The following is a 23,514-nucleotide window of genomic DNA, read 5'->3' on the forward strand; positions in this document are numbered from 1 at the left end:
TCTTGTGGCCGAAATTGTTAAAACCACAACAAACACTAAAGCACATGATTCTGCTAAAACAACAGAAATCATCCCCAGACTTTTACAAAATGGAAAAAAAAATTGTTCCTGGCAAAAAAGAAAAATTTCACCTGGTTCACATATGAAACTTTTTGGGGGGAATTTAGAGAGATTATTCTGGCAATATTTTTTGTTCACTGATCAGATATAGGTTTTTTCCTCAGGGCTTCCCTTAGGATTAAGTATCTACACCTTGATCTGTCCATTTAAACCTAGTTTAATGAAAATCTTTGGGGAGGTGGGAAGATCCTCAAGCAGGGTTACTCAGTGTAAGCACTTCATTTGTCGTGGATTTCTGGTAAATGTCTCCCAAAACACAGCTTTTTTTTATATGAAAGTCTTTATTAAGTTGTTTGCACAATACTTTGCAATCATTTGTACAGTTGGACATCTGATGGTGAAATGATGCAAAAGCTGTAGAATCTACGGATAGAGAAAGTCATTTTAGATCTGATGTATCGCTCTCTCAAATACTGTTCTGAGCCCAGCGTGCGCAGAATACTGAGCTCCTGCGACGCCAAAGCCCCGGCTAGCACAGACGTCATCGCCCTACAGTGAGTGGCTGCCTCCAGTGCTGCTTGACATATGGAGCCGGTCACAGTCTGCTCCAGTAAAAAGAAGAGGGCGAGGATTACACGGGTCATGGTGTGGGACCCCCCCCCCCCACCACCACCACAGTGCTCTCGTTAGGCTTGTTTGTAGGCTGACTCAGTATTTTTCCAGCTCGTTACAACTAGAAATCCAAATCTAGCATTGTGAAATGAGCTGAAAACAGTTGGGAAAGTATTACACAAAGATTATGAGTTGAAATGTAATCAAACTAGTGTTATGTTAAATAATGACAAATTTGACCAATACTATTAGAACAACCTTCACTTTTAATGGAAAGGGCGAGATGGAGCAGACTGTTTGAAACAAAAACTGTGATTACATTTTTGTTTTTTTTATACGTTTAATACAATGCAAAATAATGACCACAGCAAACACGTTAATATGATGACATGCCAATATAACCTCACAAAAATGCAGGAAAGAAAACCAATGTGGCAATAACAAACATTCTCAATATGATGCCTTCAGTAATTCAAATAATAAGGTTGTAGTTTGTTTTTTTTCAATTTCGTGTTATGTTGTACATTAAAAGCAGCAATTCATTTTTCCAATAGAAAATGGCTTTCAACTTTTTAACACAAGTATAGTACCTAACATATGCATTGTATTTATTATCTCGTGACGATTTCCCCCAATATAATGTTTAAAGATGTAAATTGAAAATTAAGGATATTGGTCCACATACTTGATACATAAAGGGGCAATAGAAAAAACAATGCAACGGGTCTTACTCTTGCTCATTACAGAATCATCATAATCAGGATCGTTAAATGTTAAAAATGTGTTAACACTGTTTTCTAGTAGCAGTCATTTTGTAGAATGGAGTCTGTTGAAGGAATAAACTGTTTTAATTACATTGAAATAAAAGTTGAATTTAACACCATCCAACAAGGAAAGACAAATAATTGACAACTGGTTAGGAAAGGTTCAGTTTGTGAACATTTCTCTTCTTTGATGGGGACAAGACAAGGACGGGGCAAAAATATCCAGAGTTTTAGTCCCCCTAAAATATAATAAATAAAAAGGTTGACTATGACTGAAACTTATGGAATCAAAATTGCTGACAAAATGAACAATACATCAAACAAAATCCAATAATACATTCTCAATAAACATCACAGACATACATACATTAGAACAGAACATTTTAAATTATTCACATACTTTTTATGTCGGGAATTTGATGATTTACTGGAAAGTAATGACATTTTACAAAAGGCTCATTATAAATGATATACAGTCGTTTCAAGCCTAACCCTGACGTTCAATGGTAGAGGTCTAAGGGCCAGTAGAAGTCAAAACAGACAGTGGTTCCCCTATGAAAGACTGAATTGCAAGTATCCATGTCAGTTGTAGTTGTTGAAAGTGTGCCGTCTGTGATATCTGTGAATTTTCGGTCAACCATGAAACTAAAATAGTTTCTTGTACCTGGTGTGTAGGAGGCAGACACGGATGATAACCAGGGGGCGTTGGGCTTCGAGGAGTTCTGCTCCTTCTACAAGATGATGTCGACCCGCAGGGATCTGTACCTCCTCATGCTCACCTACAGCAACCACAAAGACCACCTGGATACGGATGACCTGGCCCGCTTCCTGGAGACTGAGCAAAAGGTAAACGCCGGGTCTGCATGTTAGCATCTCAGTTTCTGCTGAGGTTGACATTGAAAAGTTGCCCCACTGCTTTATTTGTTGCGCTCCTACAACATTGTTGGACTCAGGATGGACTGAATATGTTTTATTCTTTTGTCAAAAACTTGAGCACAATGCAACGTTCTGGTAAGCTCACGTGTTTAACTCCACACACAAGCCAGGCTAGCTGTTTCCACTTGCTTCAAGATTTAATGCTAAGCTAGGCTAACCACGTCCAGACTCCCGCTGTTCTTTAAGAGAAACTTCAACATTACTATGATATCAATGTTTATTTTTTCCTTTTCTGAATTTTTAAACGAGTGTGATTGGAAATTTGGATTGGAATTTTTTTTATGAATTCCTACTGTAATTTCAATCTAAGCTATCACTTTAAGCATGGATACTTCTGTTACTATCATCCCAATTTATTAATGCAGTAGTACACAATCGGTGGCCAACTGGGGCTCAAGGTGTTTCTGAATACTGAACCACTCAAATTCAACAGCCCCTCTTCGGCTGCTTCAGAATCTTAGGCCATGATCACACCCAAACGAGTAGCTACAGACACGGCCGCTTCATAGTCAGCCTTGGCAGAGCGCGTTGGGAGTAGTAAAGCCCGCCTCTTGCCTTTTATTTGATTGGCTGCCTGGGCCACGTGTGACATTGTTGAGCGGGGCACCTTGTGCTGAAAGTCTAGGAAATTTAAACTTTTTTTACGCGTGTCTCTAGCTAGAGGTCAAAACAGTGTTTACTTGGCCCCGGAAGTGGAGCTTATTGTCAGAAAGCGTAGTCAGTGAGGGCCCTACAGGGATTTCAGCAATAGTACTGTAGCATCACTGCACTTGAAATTCAGCTGTTAAAGGATTTTGGATGAAGTACATCTCATCACTAATGATACCATCACCAGAAAAAGAAAGACAAGCAAATGAGCGTAACAGCTTGTTTTTTCTTGAAACACCCCGCGTGTGTGCTCCTTCAGCTAATTTGCATTCTGGCAGGCGGTTTTAATGTGTAGAAGCAGTCACTTTGGAAGCAGAAGGCTCCGTTTGGATAGCCAGACGCCGTCGGCTCCGCTCAGGTGGGCTGTGTTTTTCTCCAATTATACTCTGCGTTTAGTTCTGGCACCGTGAATGAGATGGCTCTCTTTCTGTTATTGGAGAGCAGTCGAAGCACTTTAGTTGGAAATGATGCCGCGATGGTATAATTAACTACAGACCGTGTTGCTATCTGTCTCTTTGTTCTTCCAATAAGAAATAAGACACTCCAAGTTGTGTGTTCAAGTGTCCATTAGAGTGTTGCTGTATTTCTCCGGAACTGATAACACACTGATATGTGTTATTGGAGAACAATAGACAGTATCTGCTCCCACACAGTCCAAACTAAACACTGTTCCCAAGGCTGAACGTTTGGTTTCAGAAGTGACGAGAACACATTGAGGTTAGTTGGAACAACCTTTGTAACTAACACATCATTAGATTAGTCATCGTACTTTAGCATCTTAACATACTAGAGAAAATTTACGAGAATGAACGAGAAATCCTGTTAATGTTTTATTAATAAAGAAACCACACAGAAAATGTCATTTCATTTCAGACCTACTTTAGACATGCGTAGACATACAGATGAATACCTATATTCTGAAATATAGCTTGTATATAAATAAATAGATATTTGGCAGAGAAGCCTATTAAAGAAATATGAAAAAACACTGGTGGTGGAGGTGAAACACATGCTCAAAGGCTTAAGGGTAGAATGTGGTAGAGCACGAATTCCATCAGTTCAAGTACAGTCATTTCATCATCAACAGCACTGACTTGTGGCAACAGCCATGTTGTTCAATTTTAGCATTTTCAGGAGAAGACTAGGGTTATATTATCTTATCTACAACCAACGATACCCTTAAAAAATAGGACTTATCTTTATGTTTACATATATGGTTACATAATTCTCCAAAGTTAACACAAAAACGTTTTTAAAAAGTAAAGTAATATGATGCTTGTTAGGGCTGAAATCTCCTGTTCATTTGATGGATTTGTTGATATGTTCTTGTCCGACCGCATTCTTATAGGTCAGACAATGGCTGGTGTTTCTTTCATAGGAAGAAAAGAGCTTCCTAAATTCTTATTTTTGTTTGGATATTTCCATTACAAAGAGCGCAGTGTACAGCTGCAGCTGCTCCCAGCATGCAGCAGGCGCTCATAGGTGGAGCGGAGGGAGGGGGTCTTCAAATCAAAAGATCGGCTTGCTCCCCCCGGTCCTCAACCACGTGCGGAAGTGTCCTTCGGCCAAAATTGCTCCCGGTGTGCCATCAGTGTATGAGAGGTAGAAAGGAGCTGTACAAATACAGGTCCATTTACCATGCAGGACGAGCTCCGAGGTCTCTGTGAGGACTGAGGTTTGAGACCAGGACAATCGCGCTGCTGTAATGCATACAGCTGGTGCTTTGCGGTCTGGGTTTGGTTGTCGATTAATTCAATTTTCAATTCAGTTTATTTTGTATAGCCCAGAATCACAAATTACATATTTGCCTCAGAGGGCTTTACAATCTGTGCACATGCGACATCCTCTGTCCTTCCCTCACATCGGCACAGGAAAAACTCCCCTAAAAAACCCCTTTAACAGGGAGAAAAAAGGAAGAAACCTCTGGGAGAACGACAGAGGAGGGATCCTTCTCCCAGGATGGACAGAATGCAATAGATGTCATGTGTACAGAATGAACAGCATAACAGAATTAAGATTAACTCGACTAATGCCCAATGAGTTTGTGTGTGCTAGTGTGCCTTAGGGCTCTCTGCTGCTCACCAAGCTTTTTGGTGCCATTCCACAGTAACTATGGATTTGGGCTTACATCTGCTGAGTGTCTGGATATTCCCACCACACGGTTCTCTCTCATCCAGATTATGATGAGAGGGGTAGTGCTTAGTGTTTTAGGAGAGGGATGGTAAAAAGGCTTTGTAGAAAGGATAAAACCCTGCGAGCTAAAGCCTGGTGCTCTCACATTGTTTAAACAGGCACAAACCCACTGACACACTGTGAGAGACCTGGTACTGCTCCGCCCCTTTAAATGATTAACAGAGATGGGTTCTGATTGATCAATCGGGCGGCTTTAAAGAGCGGCAACCAGAAAAAAAGTTGGATGCTGCTGCCGTGATGAACAGGAGGATGACATGTAGGCAGCTCCCATGACTGAATTATCCTCATAGATTCTTCCTGAGGAGTACATGTGTTTATTATTCTGTGTTCAGCACATAAGTATTCATGTTGTTTGACATGCGTTTCTGTAATTCGTAGATGACCAAGGTGAACAAGGACCACTGCCTGGAGATTATCAACAAGTTTGAGCCGTGCTCTGAGAACCAGAAGGAGGGAGTTCTGGGAATTGATGGTAAGTCCGCTTTAATGTCAATTCTTTACCATCAACACTGATTTCATCTTGTAGTGTATGTAAATGGCAGTTTTCCATTTGTGTTGTCAACCTATAAGGCATGTGCATCCCCTTAAAAAAGATGCTCTAATTTCCTTAGAGGACGAAAATGTTAAATGTTTAACCAACTTCAGTCCTTTTGTCTCTGCATACTAAATGCTTTTTTCAGCCTGGGACCAACAAAGATTAGCAATTGATGCATTTTTTATTTTATACTTTAGTGTGCAGTGTGGGATAAGAAAAAAAAAAAAAGAACAAACTCCCACTTGTTACCTTAGAGGACAAAAAGGTCCCCATCCTAAAACTGCTAGAAATGACTTTATATAAATATAATTTTTCACTTTGACTGAGTAAGTTATTTAACCAACATCAGTCCTTATCGTAACTACCAAATATTAATCAATTGTTTTGAAAAAAGCCAAAAATGTCTCTAGTGATGCATAAAGGTTAAGCTATGAATTAATTTACTTTACAGTTTACATCTCAAAAAAATGTATAAATGTGGGTGATAAAATAGTGAAAATCAAATCAATGTATAAATCGTTGTATTCCTACTTTTCTAAAATTCACCCAGACACACAGTTGATCACTTGTCAGACAAAAATGTTCTCTGTCAAACTTTCTTTCAGGTATCACGAATTACATGCGCAGCCCTGCGGGGGACATCTTCAACCCGGAACACTACAACGTGAACCAGGAAATGACCCAGCCGCTGTGCAACTACTTCATCGCCTCCTCACACAACACCTACCTGATGGGGGACCAGCTGATGTCCCAGTCCAGGGTGGACATGTACGCCTGGGTGCTGCAGGCCGGCTGTCGCTGTGTAGAAGGTCAGCATGGACATGTGAAACATACACGTTATAGTATACAAGCACTAAACAGGGAGGACGCTTTTGGATCAAAAGTGTTATTTTCTGCGTTTTCTGCATTAGGGATGGGGTTCAGGAGCATTTTATTGATTTTGAATTCAGTTCTAAATCCTCTTGTTGTTATTCTTTCAGACCCCTAATCCATTGTTTTTGCCATAGAAAAAGAACCTACTGTTTCTATTTCACTCAGTACTACCTCTAGCCAAAGGAAGACAGTCGGCTATAAAACTGAAAAGCATCTATCATGTAATTAAACTATAAATACAAAGTACATAGAATAATACAAAATGTATAGTGTTTCAAAATAGTGCTTCAGTTAGTTCCACCTTGGATGTATTTAAACAACCAAAGCCCAAAATATTTATTGTCCCCTTAATCTGTACATCTGTGTCATGCAGTTAAATGTGTGTTAGCATGTGGGATGTGTTTCTATTCACGTCCCAAACAATAGTGAAGCAACCTCTATACACCCCTCCGACACGCTGTCCTCCTCACACAGTCAGCATGCTTGTAGGCAAACACGGTCCGTCCACACAGTGATATTTAACAGCCAATGAAGTTCGCACACATGCGCTAAATTGTCACCTTGTGGCTTTACAGAAGGTATTATTTAGCCCTGGAGGATTAGGATGGCGTCCCCTATTTTTATTATAGTCAACAAATCTCACAAATGACCTAAACCAACAATGCAACCGTGTGGCTCATCAATTTGATTTTTTAATACTTTTTTTTTTTTTTTTTTTTTTTTTTTTTTAAATGTAGCTGATATATCTTATTCAGAGGAATAAGATATATCAGGCTTTGATACTCACCATAGAAATAGAACAGGAGTAAAAAAAAAAAAAAAAAAAAAAAATGGGAGTAGAATGGACATTGAACAGTTTTTTTGTCATTGATGATGACTAATGGTGAAAACTGAGAGTTGTAATGGTGACAGCATGCGTCAGTGGGGCTGTAAAGTGTTGTTGCAGCTTGCCAGGAAGAGAGCGGACGCAGCTCTGCAGAGGGACAGCTGGCTAGTTAGCTAGCAGGGGACCATGACACCAAGCACTGCAGGCCACCAGCCCACCAGCCTAGCAGTAATGCATGGAGGAATTAGCAACCTAGATAGCTCACTAGCCAGCTGTTTGCTAGCAAGCTAGCCGTTTCAGAAAATGAGCCGAACGAAGTTGTAACTCAAAAGTAACAAAAGTGTGTGGGTAGTAGTTACATTTTTTTTTTTTTTTTTAAATGTACTCAGATTCATCTCAGTGAGTCTGTGACTTGCATAAAAGTCTGTTTAGTTTCAACAAAAGTTATCCCTCCAAAGCTGTTGCAATGGCAGCGGTACACAAAAAAATGGCCGCCGCTCTAATAAAACCAGCCGCGTTGTTTTGAATAGGAATGTCTGATCTACTCCTATGCTGTTTTTATGATACACACACTGTTCTCGTTAGTACGCTTCCTAACGACTGTCTCTTCCTTGTCCGTCCACAGTGGACTGTTGGGACGGTCAGGACGGTGAGCCCATCGTCCACCACGGCTACACCCTCACCTCCAAGATACTCTTCAAAGACGTCATCGACACCATCAACAAGTATGCCTTCATCAAGAACGAGTAGGTTTACACACACACACACACACACACACACACACACACACACACACACACACACACACACACACACACACATTCTCACTGTTAACATTTCCTCACGCTTCCATTTATTTATTTTTATTAACTAACATATTCACAGATTCAGTGTGTGTGTGTGTGTGTGTGTGTGTGTGTGTGTGTGTGTGTGTGTGTGTGTGTGTGTGTGTGTGTGTGTGTGTGTGTGTGTGTGTGTGTGTGTGTGTGTGTGTGTGTGTGTGTGTGAATGGCTTTAAGAAGCATGTGGGAAATAACCCCAGCAGTACACATGGCAGTGTGTGCATCACACAGGCTGTCGGATTGTAAAAGCAGGGAGAAAAATGGGGGAAATGAGGCTTGGAATAGAATTGCAGGGCCGGATGGGTGTAATAGGTCTCAAAGCTTCTTTACTTCTGAAACATAGTAGTCTGGTTTTAAAGGCTTTCCAAGACAGGTCGGTGTTACACAGTGAGAGCTATAGATGCTTGATCTGTCATATAATTTGCTCATGTTATTTAGTAGATTTGTTGTCTCTGGTGTGCAGTCATGTATAAAATATATATTTATATATATATTATATATATTTTATATATATATATATATATATATATATTTATATATATATATATATTTATATTTATATATATTATATTTATATATATATATATTTATAATGTACAGCTCAACTTAAACCTAAATTAGTCAAAAACGATGGCCTTTAAAAACCACGTGTTCTCCTAACCCAGACACAGTTTCCCCAGCGATGTATGAACAGCTAAAACAAACAAGATGGGTACTTAGGCTCTACTGCAACTCAAGCGACTCAATAGCTATATTTGGAACAAGCTGCTACTTGGCCAGCTCTTTAGGGAGGACTGAAAGCTTGCAAGGGGACCTATTCCACATAACTGCTGGATAGAAAAACACGTCCTTTCACATAAAGTTTTTGAATCTGACTACTGTGGACATCACTACCCCGAGAAAAATAATTACATAAAAATTTGAGCAGTGCACATTTTATTGCACAACACCATCTCCTCCACTCTGAGCCACTTGATAAAATGAGCAGGGAGAAGATTCAGCCTCATTAGTTTGTTCTGAGAGGTCTAAAACTTATTTCTTCAAGATCTAAGGACCTAGAGGAGCATTGTCATAGTAGGAGGCAGGAGCGGAGAACAAAGATTATAGTCCATGTAACCATTATCCTCCTCCTCCTCCTCCTCCTCCTCCTCCTGGTGTTACAATGCAGGTAAGGGAGGTGTGGGTGGAGGTGAACGGTTCCCTGCAGCTGCATAGCTCCGTCTTTCTCTTCCCCCATTTGGAGACTTGGCTTGCAGTAGCCCCGCCCAAAAGCATACTCCACTTCATGGTCTATTTTAATAGGCTCCCATACTTAAACCCCGCCCCCTCTAAGAACTCATGAATTGTTACTCGCAGACATTTGTGGGATGAATGCATTCACAACATTCATGTCACTGTGATGTCAATTTGCATGATAAACACAATGTTAACCTTTTTTTTTTTATTATTATTATTATTATTATTATTGGGGCCCTTTGGGTTCAGTTTGATTTTGTTCAATAAAAGAATGTTGGAAATATATATTTATTTAAACTCCACAGCCATTTCTTTTTTTTGCAGCAGCAGTATAGTGAAAGCAGCTGAAAGGTCTCACTGAGCACACTTCAATATCTGCTTTTTCATCGCAAGTAATATAGTTAACGTGACATAATATTCCATATTTTCCTATTATCTTGAATCCCTAGTTCAGAGACACGTCGATCATCTATTGCAGCTTTGTGGGTATTTTTCAATGAAAACATAATTTACAGCTTTGTTTGCAGCCATCTTTTATACACGTTGTTGAAACAGTAGCAAAGACGCCCGATCTGGCGTGACTGCTCGCCATTGCGGTCCTACATCTGAGCTGGAAGAGACGGCCCTGACAGTAAACAACTCTGTGCTTCTGATTGTCTCTCGCCCCGTTGTCCCTGGCATCGCGTCAGAAGATATTGAGTAGAGTTGAGCTGTTTCTCAGCGGGCGGCAACACATTTTCGAGCCTGTATGCGCCGACGGTTCATAACATGTCTATCCAAAATGTCTCATAGGTGACAAACTGGGTTGAGGTCTGGTGTGAAGTCCATATTATATGTGACACATCACGGTCCTCCTGATCAAACCACTCAGTGAGCTAACCACTAATGGTTCCTAACCCATTTATTCATGTTTTTCTTTTAACATGTCACCCATCTGTATCTACAGACAAAAATATATCCCTGTAAGCCGGCATGAAATCCTACTCACACCTGTGAGAAGTGAAAGCGCGCACACACAAACACACCACCCTCCTCCTCCTCCTCCTCCTCCTCCTCCTCCTCACCACAGTATCTGCATCAGAAGGTGATAATCTCATCGACATGCAGAGTCTGGAGGATGCAGAGAAAATCTCTATTTTTAGATTCTGTCTCCTCAAGTAAAATGAAGGAGCAATGCTCGCTTTCTAGTGCCTGTTCATCCTCCTTGTCTATTTTTTGAAAACACACTTGTGGACACTATATTCCACAGATAATTGGCTAAAAGGAAACGGGTTGAAAGGCTGCATTGAACATGAAAAAAGCGATCAGATTTTCCGGGGCGCCGAATGAAAGCGGGCTCCGCGGAAAGGCTGACGGGGACAAAACTGGGACAAGAAGCTTCCGTCTGACTGAGACTGGCAATGGTCGCATGTAATATGTCGTGAATGAGGAGTCTGTGGCAGCAGCAGCCAGGGGCTTTATGTTGACGGGTCGTCTGTCCGTCCATCCGGTCCGTTTCCTCTCCGATCTATCTCATGCCTCATCGCCTGGAGGGAATTTTGTACATAGGTCCACTTTGAATCAAGGATGAACTGATTTAGAATTTGGTGTTCAAAGGTCACTGTGACTCTATATTATATTTTCATCTACAGATAAAAGCGCATTTGTCATTTTTTCAAGTGATACCAGCACTGACGTGTTCTCTTGCAGAGAAGTTAGGGGACGTTTAAGGTGTTTAGTGTCAGTGCTAGTAAAATACATTCCTCTTAAAATTAACATCTAAATGAAACATAAGCTGCCCCCATTTATTACAATTATATACTTTTTGTCTTTACTGTATAATTGTAATCAATGGTTATCTGTAGATCTGGTAGAGACGGGGGGAAAAAGCCCATAAAAAGCAGAGGTTTGGGGTTGGAAACACACTGAAAACGAGGACGTTGTAAAGCCTGTTTCTTGCTTGATTTGATTGGGCCATGTGTGACATTGACGAGTGGCTTTTATGGGCGTTTAAAGAAACTCCACACAAAAGAGGAGTGCACACCAGGAGCACCGTGTCATAGGAAAACAATGTTTTTTTCTGGTGACATGTTTTCTAGTGACTGAAATGGCTCTGGTCCATATTGAAAGATTTTACATGTCAATGGTGATACAGAAGGCTAAAAGGAGCTCCTAAAGGAGTTAGAGTAACTACTAACAAGACTAACAAGACTAGTTTACAGCCACACCAACGGCTCTCTGAGGCTAACATGCTAACATGCTAACATTAGTGTTCAGCTCAGTGGAATTGTCATGTTGTTATTGTACTGCACAGTGTAAGTTGTCTGTACTCAAGGTTGAGTCCACAAAAGTCTCAGTCTTTAATGGTGACTTTGACACATTCTCAACTCTACTGCAGATTCCCAGAGAAATTGTCCTCTTGTCCTTCCTGATCTTTCGGTCCTTTAACGCCAACCTGCTGTGATTTATCTCTCAGCTACCCGGTCATCCTCTCCATCGAGAACCACTGCAGTGTTCCCCAGCAAAAGAAGATGGCCCAGTACCTGACCGAGCTCCTGGGGGATAAACTGGACCTGTCCAACATCAAAGCAGAGGAGTCCGGACGGCTGCCGTCGCCGGCAGCACTCAAGGGCAAGATCCTCGTCAAGGTAAAGTCAGAGCGCGGCTGGAGCCTCCGAAGCACAATTTGGATGTTTGGAAAGTGACTTACTCTCAGGAGTCTGTCCTCTGGTGAATATTTCAGCTCATCTTTTTATCATCTAGAATTTGAACCTCACAGAGCAGACTTCAAAGACTGGAGATAGTGGGCTGACTGAAGCAATGTGTTTAGAAAAGTGTAGATGATGTTTGGGAGAAGAGAATGAAAAACAAAGCGTAGAGCGTTGGACGGAATAAAAAGTGTTTAGATACTACAGACTGGCTCGAATAAATCTGGTCCTGCTGCTCTGTGTTATCACAAAACCAACCCCCTGAGTCCAGCTGACCACAGATACTGCTGACGGCTGCTCAGTCGGCTTCAGTTGATAAAAATGCTGCTACGCTCATTTATTTCTCCTTCAAATGATGCAGGTTGCTCTGGGTCAGGCACAGAGAGTGCTACGCCAATTAATAAAGCTCCCCGACCGGAACAGACCTTGGGCACCAGGATGCTTTGGATTCTTAATTTGTCTTTAATCTTATTTATTTTAATGATAACCCCCAAAGTTTGGCTTCAACTTCCCAACTTCCCAGTACGAACACATGAATAACATTTCTTTTAAATCATTAGGTCCTAAAAGTTGTTGAACACACTCCGCCTAAATTTAAACATCTGTGAGTCCGCCGTGTTGCACTGCCATGTTTCTATAGAGGACCAGAACGGGTAGACCGAACACTGTTTTAGAGAGGCCCCTGAGTGTTTTTTTTTAACATTGAAGTGGCAGCTTTAATTTGGTGGCTTGAACGCACCTCAGGGCCACCGTAGCTTCTTCTTCACGCTCTGGCATTCTGTGACCTCACCACTAAATGCCACTAAATCCTGCACACTGCTCCTTCAAAGCTTTTTATAGTTATATATAGAAGAACCCCCACTTAGTTTAGTAGTTTAGTTTAGTTTATTTGCACAATTGAATAAAAACATAACATAGATAAATAATATTACAGTGCAGGAAGAGGCAGAAAGCCCACTGCAAACCATTAAAGCGAAGTTGGTTTCACACAGGGGTTAACCAACAGAGGCATGTGGATGAGCGGCGGCATTAGCCCTCTGTTAGCAGGTGAGGGAACAGTATCGAGGTTAATGAGGCTTTATTGATGGCAGATGCCTTCGCTAAAGAGGATGCACCTCGCCAGTACCTCGCACGGTACGGACAGCTCTGCCAGCTGTTACACGCTACTACCCGAGTGCACGCTCAGCAGAGTGTTAGCGGTGGCACCAATGTGGACGCACTGTTAGGAGCACTGACATTCAGCTTTCCCCCATCGCCCTGCAGCACTGTGGGTACCAGGGTCAGACATTATCGGCCACTAAATCCTCTCCGAGGCTTTGCCACTCTGGTCGTCAGGAGGAATAGATAACGCCAAGCCAACCATAAAAAAGCAGGGGATTACAGGCTTCTAGGAATCTTGACACCGATCGGGTTAAGAAGATTTACTTGATAGATGAATGAGAAGCTTTGATAAACTGTCAGCAAGATGCCCTGCTTTGCAGTCAACTAACAGCCAGTCACATTGCAGAAACAAAGGAATGTCTAACCAATCACACAGCATATCTTTGAAAACACACAGCAGTATCCACAGTCAGATTGATGAAAACAGCCGCTCAACAGTCTTGCAGGATGACGGTAAATGTTCAAATGTGGTACAGTTAGAGAAGAGTCATCACGTCTGCACACTGACTCAGTGATACTGGTTACACAGAAATATATAGCTTATGTTTACTATAGGTAGCTGACATTAGCCACTAAGAGCTACTGGTCCAACCAGACCAAGTAACTGTAGCAGCAATACCTCTTCAGGTTATTGAATTTAGCAGAGTGTTTTATTGCTAAGTCAACTTTGAGAGGAAAATGTGTTTCAGCTTCTTTTAAAAGTTTCGCAGTCTCACCATGAATTTCACTGTAAAACAGATGGAACAAACTAATGCCACATTTCCACGGCGTGGTACGGCTCGACTCGCCTCAACCTGCTAGGAAACATTCTCTTTTGGGGGGTTTTCCATTAGTCAAATATGTGGATAGTACTTGGTACTGTTTTTGGGTCACCTTGGTCAAGGTTCCAAGCGAGCTGAGCTTATACTAGAAGGTGGAATTAAACCAATTTAACTGCAGACCACAGGTTGTTCAGAGAGAATCTTCACGGGAAATTGCGGTCAATACTGACCACAATTTCTTTATTTTTTGATCCACCCAGATTTAAAAAAAATGGTAGCTTGCATAACTTCGTCCAATATTCCGTACATAACGAGGTACACTACTTCGTACACTACACAGTACACTACACAGTACACTGTTCCGTACACAATGCAGTAGACTACGCATACACAAGCGGGTACACTAAGCCATACATTACGAGGTACACTACTTCGTACACAACTCTGTACACTACTCTGTACACTACGCCGTACACTATCCAGTATTCTACGCCGCACCCTACTCCGTACACTACTGTATAGACTTGGACGTACACTTCTAAGTACACTTTGAGGTACACTTTAACGTAGACTACAACATACACTACGACGTACAATTTGATGTACATTTTGATGTACATTTTGATGTACATTTTGACGTAGACTTCGCCGTAGAATACGACGTACACTTCGACGTAGACTACGACGTAGACTTCGCCGTAGAATACGAAGTACACTACGACGTAGACTTCGCCGTAGAATACGACGTACACTTCGACGTAGACTACGACGTAGACTTCGCCGTAGACTACGACGTAGACTTCGACGTAGAATACGACGTACACTTCGACGTAGACTACGACGTAGAGAATACGACGTACACTTCGACGTACATTTCGACGTAGACTTCGACGTAGACTTCGACGTAGACTACGACATAGACTACGACGTAGACCTCGACGTAGACTACCCTAAACAGTTCACTATGCAGTACACTAAGAAGTTCCAATTGTCTCCCTTTTTCAGACTTGTTGCTGTCCGTTAACAGTAATTACTCCTTCTTAGACACACTTCATTTTTCCGCTGACTCGTTCTTTTCTCCTCCAGGGGAAGAAACTTCCTCCCAACATCGATGAGAACGCGGAGGAGGGAGACGTTTCAGACGAGGACAGCGCTGATGAGATGGAGGACGACTGCAAGCTGATGAACGGAGATGTATGTACCTTGTTTGGTCTGCTCCTCTACTTCGTCACATGTATGTCTCCTATCTACCAGAGTGTTACAGACACCCTTTGTGCTATCGTGCAGCTGATGAAATGTGCATTTTGCGTGTTTTTCCTGTTCTTGATGGTTTCATGTTTAAACCGAGCTTTGGTGATGAGTGTTCTTCCTCTACTGTCTTTTACTGTATCTACTATATTGCTATACCTGCTGATCGCTTCGGTCTCCTTCTTTCTGTGTGGCTATTTGTTCTCATTTCCTGCTCTTCTCTCTTCTGTGTGTCCCTTCTTCTTATTCTTCTTCTCCTTCTTCTCTTCAACTGTTGCTCGCTTCTGTCAAAGTGGAAGGTACTGTATACAAAGCTCATCCTCCCTCAACTCAGAAACCTCACCCAGTCATCTGCCCTTCACTCCAAGCCTCTGTGCGAATGTTTAAAGTGGTACTGCAGGTCCAAAGACACCTTGCAATATTGCATCTTTAAGCTGCTCCGTAATGTTTGGTGACTAAAGACTCTTTATCTGGAACCAAACATGCACATCCTAAGGTGTCTTGTAGATCAGTCATGAGCAGTAAAATAACAATATTGCAGCGCTGGTGGTCCCAGAAGCCGCCATAGGGCTTTGAAATCTTATTAGGCCGCTACATGATAGACAATGAACAACCGTGGAAGGTGAGCAGCTGGGATATGTTTCAGTTTGAAGGGATAGTTTGCATGTTTTAAAGTGTGGTTGTATGATGTACTTCTCCATAGTCAGTTAAAGAAACAGGCAGGAGAACCAGCACAGGAGCAAAGCAATGTACTGCTGTGATGTATTTAAGACACCTAAAAGAATCAATATCAGTCAAAGTAAAGGCTGTATTTAGAATATTCTCACATCTTTATCTTGCCATCAGACAGCCCTTTATGATGGGGAACTGAAGCTGTTATCTTTACTCTCTTCTAAGCCACGAGACCCCTTTGACAAAATGTTATCATTTTACCTTGCAGAACGTGGGAGTTGTTGCTCTACTGCTGCCTCTATCAGTTAGTTTGTTTGTTTGTGTGAGTTTGTTGAATCTGAACTAACGCTTTACACACCAAAGTCACACAATAACACCACAAACTAACTAACTGATAGATGCAACATTAGGCTAGCAACTCCTGTGTCCTGAGAGTTCAAATTACTGTTTTTGTCAAAGGAGTCTTGACCTCTAAAGAAGCAAAGATATCATCTTCAGTTCCCCATCATGAAAAACAGTTTGACACTAAGGTAACGAGGAGAACATATTCTAAATATAGCGTTCACTTTAACTACTATACACCTTTTAGGTGTCTAGAATACGTCCACAGCAGTACATTGCTTTGCTCTGGTGCTGGTTCTCCTGTCTGTTTTTCCAAATCTACTGTGGTAATACACTGACTATGGAGAAGAACCTCATACAATCACACTTCAGAACATCACAACTAACCCTTTCAGTTTGGTTTCGAGTTATCGGTGCTGATTATGGGAGAGAACATTTTTACATGGACCAATGTGGTCGGTGGTTTGCACATTAATGTTGTATATCAATGTTTGTTTTATTACCCAATGCATCTCATGATGTATTGAAGAGACATCTGCACAACAGCATGTGTGGGCTTTTTCTCCACTTTACAGAACAGCTGCACTAACAAACTCATCTTTAAGTACTTAGGCTTCAGGTGTCGTCCAGATTGTTTTCAAAACCAATGACAGAAATATCTTAAAATATTCAATGTCTTCCCAAAATGTATTTCTGTCTGGATGGAAAAATATCTAAAACAACCAGATTTCTTATCTGAAAGTTCAAAGTAAGAACTGTAATGCACAGTATGCTGTGTGGAATCTGATCGGAACAAAGCACCCTGCTCAGATTTATTGTTATATTTATCAGTTCTATAAGAAATATCCATCCCTCTGCATCATGTCCATCTTAGCAGACGGACAGCAACAACTGGACCCTGTTCTCTATTAGGAGAAGCTCACTATTGTTCCGATTTGAAACATCTGCACCGAGTACTTAAGATAAAAGTCTTCATGGAGCATGTTGCCTGTGGTCTGATCCCTGACTGACGTGGTTTATGGAGACACTCTGCCACCATGTGGCTGAACCCAGCATGTGCATATTATTGTCAGATCTCTAAATAAGCACATACTTCATGTTTATGACGTGTCTGTCCCACCTTCATCATTCTCTGTTATGCCCTCACACGTGGAAAGTCTTACAGTACTAAAAGGTCCATTCATCAACCATTTGGGGAGGTTCCACATTATGTCACATAATGCATTGCTGCATCTTTGCCTCCTTGTGAAATGTGAGTTCTGGTTGGATCCTGCATGATTAGTTTTTTTCTTCTTCTTCTGGTCTGACCAGAGTGAGAGGTCATCATCCAAGCTAATCATCTACAGTATAGTACCTCAGATAAAGCCATAGGTTCATCTAGATTATACAAACACATATTTTCTTCTCAACCTTTGATGATGTGAACAATGCAAGTAGTTCTGGTTTTATTTGTCCAGCTTTTGAAATCCATTATTTTCCCGTGTGACTGAGAGTTTTGCACATCTGCCGTATTCTTCACTGTAAAAACACTGAAATATTCTGTCCAGGTTTGATCATTTGTTTTGTAATCAATTTACCTTTTCATAATTAAATAAAAGTTTCCAGTTAATTATTACAACTGTTAATAGTAAAACATGTCCATCACAATCTCCAAAAGACTGTAAAGACTTCCTAAAATCTTTTATTTTTGTTTTGATCAAACGGCAGTCCAAAACAGAAAAAAGTAGCAAATTTGAGAAAATGTTTGGATTTATTTATAGATAGAAATAATTAATAGATTATAAAATAGTTGTGTCAAGTACATAACGTGCAGTAAAAATAATAAAAGACCAGAAAGAAGAAGATAGAAGTTGAAGATCCTCCGTAGTCTTTGCTTGCATAATGTTCCGCATGAATGATTTCGATTTGCCCAAGTCTATAACTTTATGTTAGCATTATAAAACACTTCCATAAAATGCAGTTACATACTAATAATATATATATATATATATATATATATATATATAAAAATAAAAGAAAACGTCTTCAGTGGAGGAGCGCAAAAATCACCTAATGGCAGATTAACACAGATTAAGGTACATTTTGTGCAAAAAGATATATATATGTATACAATATATGTAGCTTGTGTTAAGAGCAGATGGAAACATAATAAACTCACGTGTAGAAAACATGAATAGCTATAGTCCTATTTATAGCATGATGTAGTGTTTCACTTCAGTCTCTTGTGGCCAAAATAAGTTATACAACAATAAACAACCGCCAAAAGTTTCCCCTCCACCTGTTTAATTTTTTTGTTATCTTGGCAAAAATTTTTTTTTCACCTGTTACTAAGTCATGAACACTGAAGAAACAAATATTAAAATCAGTCTGTCACATTTCCAACCTGTAAAATGTAAATATGTGCCATCACTCCCAGCAGACAGGAATCTCCATGTGTCATGCATGATCATATATCAATATCATAATTCTCTGTGTAACCGTTCCGTCCTCCTCCAGACGTCAGCCAACAGGAAGCAGGTGGAGAACATGGCCAAGAAAAAGCTGGACAACCTGATGAAGGAGTCCAAGATCCGGGACCGAGAGGACCCGGACAGCTTCACCATCGCAGGCCTCCCTCCTGCTGGGAAGCCCACGGACAAAACCGGCTCTAAGGTGAGCACGGACCGGGACTCCTTCTTATCCCTGAGCTAGCTGAATATGAATAAATGATTTGGATTAAACAGGTCGCACTCTGAACAAATGCAGCCAACATCCAAACTTTTGCTTCAATATAAATATACATACGAGCCGAGAAGCTGACTGCAATGGGCGGAGCACTGCAGGTAAAGAGTGTGGGACTTTCCCCAATAAATGTACCTAATGAAATGTTTCTGAACAAATTTTTCAGTGTCTATTTGTAATTGTTTTGTTGATGTCACGTTTTTGATGATTCTTTTCAATTGTCTTGGTTTTTTTTTTTTACAAGTTGAGTGATGAAACAAAGGCGGTGTTCCTCATTTATTTGAATGTAAGTGTAGATCAAAGGAAATTCCGAAAGCACTGAGAGGAAAGTGAGGAAAGCTATTCAGAGAGTGATGCATAGATCTAAAATGACGACCTCCTTCTGCAGTGAGTGAAGATGATTCTACAGACTTTTTATTTTGTGACAGTTCAATGTCTAACTGTACACATGATTTCAATGTGGTAAGGGAATACTTTAATAGAGACCTTCACATAGACAAAGGTTGTTGGGGGGAAAAAGACATATCCCAGAACTCCCCTACAGATGAAGAGCCTCACTGGGTCCAGTGCTTGAAGAGCTCTGCTATAGAAGCCCTGAGAGGCAAAGTGAGGAAAACTAATCTAGTGATCAACTTTCTAAGTCTGAACAAAACTGTTTTCTTGTCTTGTGTTTTATGCGGGGTTCAATTTTCTAAAATTACTTTATTTTCAGTCTGTGAAAACAGTTTTTTTTGCAGGTGATGTCAATTATATGGGTAGTATATATATATATATAGTATTTGTTGCTGTAATACTCATTTTGGCAAAAAGAGGCTGAAGTGCACCACTAGCCCACTAAAAGCATTCATGCTTCCTTCAAGATGAGTTTTAATGTACAGAACTTGCAAACACACAATCTACGAACCTTCTATTTAGAGTTTATGGAGAAATTAAAAGTCACAGAGAGGAAAACATGAAATATTGTGTTAGTGGTGAACGTCAGCCGAAAGTAGTATTATAACAACAAAGACTTAATAATCATAATCATCCTGGTAATACTTTTCTTTTCCACCATATCTTACAGATGAATAAAAATATAGGAACTTGAAAAGATTATTCCCACCTTATTCTTGAGTCATAAAAACAGAAAAAGAGAAAAAAAATTTGTTCAGACTTAGAAAGTGGATCACCAGATTTGTTTTGTCTCACTATCCTCTCAGGGCTTCCGTAGAAAGTAGTCACAGTGAAGTTATTTATTCTAAGTGCAACCAGTTTGAATTAAAAAATGTAAATCACCCTAAACAAATTCTTAAAATATATAAGTCTACATGATTAGAAATGCTGCGCGAACATACGACGTCAGGGTGATCGACAGAGGAAGAACTAGTGCTGTTTTTCAGTTACAAAATCTAAAATGTTTCCCAACAAAAACGAGTGTCTCCTCTGCCGGCAGGGTAAAAGCGAGGATGGGACGGACACAGCGGACGAGGCCAATCCCAGCAGCAACAAGCGTACAGGGCGCTCCTTCATGGGGAGCTTCTCCAAACGCAAGGTACCCCTTCTTTATTTCTCCTCTCTTTGCTCTGCTCTTAGTCTCTCAAAGTCCGTACATCTAGCCGATCTTCAATCCTGAAATGACAAGGTGTTTCTCCTTTCTTTGGTTTGACCAGAGCAGCGTTAATCACACTTGTTAATAACTCTGTGCTCTGCAGAAAAAGACAACCAAGCTGAAGAAGACGTTGAGCTTTGAAGACACAGACACGGACCAAGAGAGTACAAGTAGTGCCTCCCGTGCCCCATTGCACCACAGCAAGTATGCAGCACACACACACACACACACACACACACACACACACACACACACACACACACACACACACACACACACACACACACACACACCATTCCAGCGCAGTATGCCATACTGTACTCAAATTCAACAGACTTAAATTATAACTCATATGAATATGATGGACGGTTTATGATACCCCACTGAAGATTTCAGGATTAAAATGCAACAATAATAAATGACATTACTTTAAATCTGTAACTGATGTTATCGGCCATGGATGTGTTTACTCCTGTAACCTTTTGACCTTTGTTGACCCAACAGAAAGAAGAAGACCATGAAGTTATCCAGAGCTCTGTCTGATCTGGTCAAATACACATGCTCTGTGGGTCTCTATGACATCGAGGCACAAGGTGAGCAGTTCTGCTAACCTGATGCTGACTGAATAACAGGGACAGTGCAGTATGTGTGTTTGCTGGGGAGGGCGTAGGATTTGGTAGGGACATGTCCTTACTAATGTCCAGTTAGCCAATCATTTTGATTGAAATGAAAATATAACCACTGCTGTCCATCATTGTCTATTCAATGTATTTGGAAAACAAACTGTTAACTGGTCTCGTTGTCTACTACAAGTCCCGCCTCCCTAACCAAAGTTGCTAATAGCACGTGCTCTATAAAAGCTCTGTTTGTGCTTTAAATTACTCTTGTAACTGTACACCGCTTAAATATTCCGCTTTTCAAGTCTTTAAAGTTTGACTTTGTCCTCAAAATCTCCGAGATCACGGACATGTGGGACAAGTTTCTAACGTGCAGAGAGTTCTTGAACAATAAACATACAAGCTATTTGAATCACCAGGTTTGTAAATCAAGTTCAAATAAAAACAATTTATCATTGAGTTGACCAGGTGCCTCATGCTCATCAAAGCATTTACTTGAGAGGTTGATTTAGGAAAAAATCATAAGAATGCAGGAAATTAAGTGTTTGACTTTTTTGGGGGTGGGAAGACCTCCAGAGGTTTTGAATTCCCCCCCCATTTGAGCTGCAGAGCAGTGTATGAGCCTGTGTTTTTGTTGCCCCCCCTCCAGCCAGCTGCAGCTGGCAGGTGTCGTCGCTCAGCGAGACCAAAGCCCACCAGGTGATGCAGCAGAAAGCCGCGTCCTTCATCCACTTCAACCAGCAGCAGCTCTCCCGCATCTACCCGTCCTCCTACCGCGTGGACTCCTCCAACTTCAACCCCCAGCCCTTCTGGAGCGCCGGCTGCCAGCTTGGTACGAGCTCAGCCGACCCACCGCTTGCTCCATGTTAATCCAAATGCAAAGTGGTCAGACGTGATCCGTGCTGCTGCTACTGCTTTTAGAAATGCTTTTTTATCATATTTGCTCAAACGTCACTATTTCCTGACAGTAGTACATGAGGCAGATAATCTGTGAAAAAAGCTGGTTCTTATACCTCATTTTGGTTATCCTAATGACATTTAAAAGATTCCACTGCACTTGAAGAAAAACAACCAATCAGAGCCGAGGAGACCCAGCTGTATCTCTGCTCGTCAACTCTGATGAAACTGTCAAACAAGGCAGAGCTGAAAATAAATATAAAACAACATTTTGTTACAGCATTGTCCCTTTTTCTCCCATCAAATGTTTTCAGTCACATATTTTAGTTTGGTTTGGTTTGGTTTTGGTTCGACTGATGCTAACATGGTGGCTGGGTCAAATACTTTCTCATTTTAAAACTAAACAGTCACTGCAATATGTTTCTGAAAACATTTAAGGCGGAGCTCACAAGCTTCACCAGCAGTGATTGACAGCTTCGTCTCCTCGACCCTGATTGGTCGTTTTCTTCGGGCGCAGCAATCTTCCAGATGCCATTAGGAGCAATAAAAGGAGGCAGATGAACCAGATTTTTCACAGATTATCTGTCTATTGTACTGCTGTCAGGATATAGCAAATATAACAAAGAGTTGTTTTTATGAAAGTGACCAACTGTAGCTTTAATGTATCTGACAGGTGCTGACAATAATGAGGTAAACTTCTTTGATTTCAGTCGCACTCAACTACCAGTCAGAGGGCCGGGTCCTCCAGCTCAACAGAGCCAAATTCTACAGCAATGGCAACTGCGGCTACATCCTCAAGCCGGCATGCATGTGTGAAGGTCAGCATATGAAATACCGATTCATTCACATCATTTCAGGCAGAAATCAAATTGTAGTGGCTCTTAGAGCCTTTGATCTGTATATTTCTGAATTGATTTGCTCCCAGAGGACTGGTGTAAATGTGCAGGAGCCGTCTGTACAGTAACGATCCGTGGCTTGTTATCGTGGGATCAATGTCACGCTGTCTATTTAACGGAGAAAGTGCACACAGTACAGTCAATATCAATATAGTGGCAGTGTTAATAGTTCCAATTTAATTGGTTATTTTGGTAATTTACTTTTGCAATTAAATGATCACAAATAAACCGTGTGTTTCCTTTCGTCCCGCTGCAGGTGCCTTTAACCCCAGCCTGGAGGACCCTCTGCCGGGTCAGATGAAGAAGCAGCTGGTGCTGAAGATCATCAGCGGACAGCAGCTGCCAAAACCCAAAGACTCTATGCTAGGAGACAGAGGAGAGGTAGGACACTGTTTAAAT

The 23,514-nt window shown here is 41.0% G+C and overlaps 1 protein-coding gene across 1 annotated transcript in view; it reads left to right on the forward strand.

The window, feature by feature from the left end:
- Nucleotides 1-23,514, forward strand: part of plch2a (phospholipase C, eta 2a) — a 62,720-nt gene that overhangs the window by 24,138 nt on the left and 15,068 nt on the right. The window contains exons 5-17 of the mRNA XM_054609532.1: nt 2,112-2,282; nt 5,592-5,685; nt 6,354-6,557; nt 8,073-8,193; nt 11,981-12,152; nt 15,221-15,328; nt 18,893-19,048; nt 20,550-20,648; nt 20,809-20,909; nt 21,210-21,298; nt 21,972-22,154; nt 22,930-23,037; nt 23,372-23,496. Coding sequence (XP_054465507.1) covers nt 2,112-2,282; nt 5,592-5,685; nt 6,354-6,557; nt 8,073-8,193; nt 11,981-12,152; nt 15,221-15,328; nt 18,893-19,048; nt 20,550-20,648; nt 20,809-20,909; nt 21,210-21,298; nt 21,972-22,154; nt 22,930-23,037; nt 23,372-23,496 — 1,731 coding nt within the window. The remainder of the gene's footprint in view (nt 1-2,111; nt 2,283-5,591; nt 5,686-6,353; nt 6,558-8,072; nt 8,194-11,980; nt 12,153-15,220; nt 15,329-18,892; nt 19,049-20,549; nt 20,649-20,808; nt 20,910-21,209; nt 21,299-21,971; nt 22,155-22,929; nt 23,038-23,371; nt 23,497-23,514) is intronic.

This window comes from Anoplopoma fimbria, chromosome 12 (assembly GCF_027596085.1).
Source record: "Anoplopoma fimbria isolate UVic2021 breed Golden Eagle Sablefish chromosome 12, Afim_UVic_2022, whole genome shotgun sequence".
Lineage (NCBI taxonomy): Eukaryota > Metazoa > Chordata > Actinopteri > Perciformes > Anoplopomatidae > Anoplopoma > Anoplopoma fimbria.